The sequence below is a fragment of the Pistacia vera genome, unplaced genomic scaffold (genome assembly GCF_008641045.1).
Source record: "Pistacia vera cultivar Batoury unplaced genomic scaffold, PisVer_v2 Contig1682, whole genome shotgun sequence".
Classification (NCBI taxonomy): Eukaryota; Viridiplantae; Streptophyta; class Magnoliopsida; order Sapindales; family Anacardiaceae; genus Pistacia; species Pistacia vera.
The window spans coordinates 1-1149 of NW_022195772.1; the positions used below are offsets into that span (position 1 = coordinate 1).

General features: G+C 38.8%; 1 protein-coding gene across 1 annotated transcript; it reads right to left on the minus strand.

Moving 5' to 3' along the window:
• Nucleotides 1-4: 4 nt before the first annotated feature.
• Nucleotides 5-1093, minus strand: LOC116125568 (ENHANCER OF AG-4 protein 2-like; the record flags this gene model as incomplete). Its single annotated transcript, XM_031411270.1, has 1 exon — nucleotides 5-1093. A coding segment is annotated over one exon (1089 nt), but the record flags the coding sequence as incomplete, so codon positions are not given.
• Between the last annotated feature and the right edge of the window lie 56 nt (nucleotides 1094-1149).

A 1149-nucleotide genomic window follows, 5' to 3' on the forward strand; every position in this document is an offset into this window, starting at 1 on the left:
CTTCATCATCATCCTCATCAAACAGGCAAACAGCTCTCCGTCTTTTGAGTGACTGTGGCACCGGAGGTTTAACATTGTTAAAACATGACACATCATTCTTCATTTCATGAGAATTTTTCCCCATTTTATCATCAGAATTGAGAGTAGCAGAATCAGACATAGCCTCCAAAGCCCGCCTACGGCGCTTTGTTAAAGGCAGCACAGCTTCATCACCAGAAACATCAGATTCAACTTTACTTTTACATGTTTGAGCTTGCAAAGCCAAAACCATTTCAGTCTTCACATGGGATGAGGACCGTTTTAAGTCAGAATTTTTAAATGCTTTGTTGTCATCAGCATTATAACTTGAAAAACCACTCTTCACGCTCTTAGAAAGAGATGCCTTGACAGCATCATCTTTCAAATCTACAGCCTTAGACTTTTTGGCAGGATGTAAAATGTCATTTGTTCCCAACTTAACCTTCCCAGCTGTCCCAGGTTGGGCACATTTTTTATTTCCACAAGCCTCATCCTTGGAATTAGCAACAGTGTCATCATCTGATACTTTCAAGCTTCTTTTTGATTTAAGCACATCTTTAGTTATTTTTCCACCACCAACATCCATATCTGACTTCAAAGCAACAGAAGAATATTCCATCATGCTACTATCAGATGCAATTTTCATTTTTATTGTGTCTTTAAATTGCTCACCAGAATGAGGGAGATCAACACTAATACCAGAACAATCATCCTTCAGTGATGTTACAGCAGAGCTACCTCTTTGTCCTTCAACTACAACCTCACATCTCTTCTTTGACCCAGAAGCCATTTTCTTGAACTTGTGACCATTTGCAAATACCTTCTGTCCCTTAACAGGGTGCTTAACCCGGTCAATATCTTCTTTTTTATCACCAGAAATTTCCTCCTTTACATTAGAAACACTATCTGAAGCAGATGTGGATAATTCATCTTTTGATTGCGGCCCATTAGATATTTTCATCTTTTTCTCAGATGACATAACCGGAGATGAAATGTCATCTGCTGGATTACATGAAATTGAAGGCTTTATATCCTCACTGTCAGTTTCTCCTCGACTATTAGAGCAGGGCTCCAACTTAGAACCAAAATCACCTATTTCTTCCTTTTTTGATTCTCCATTAGGTATGGCAG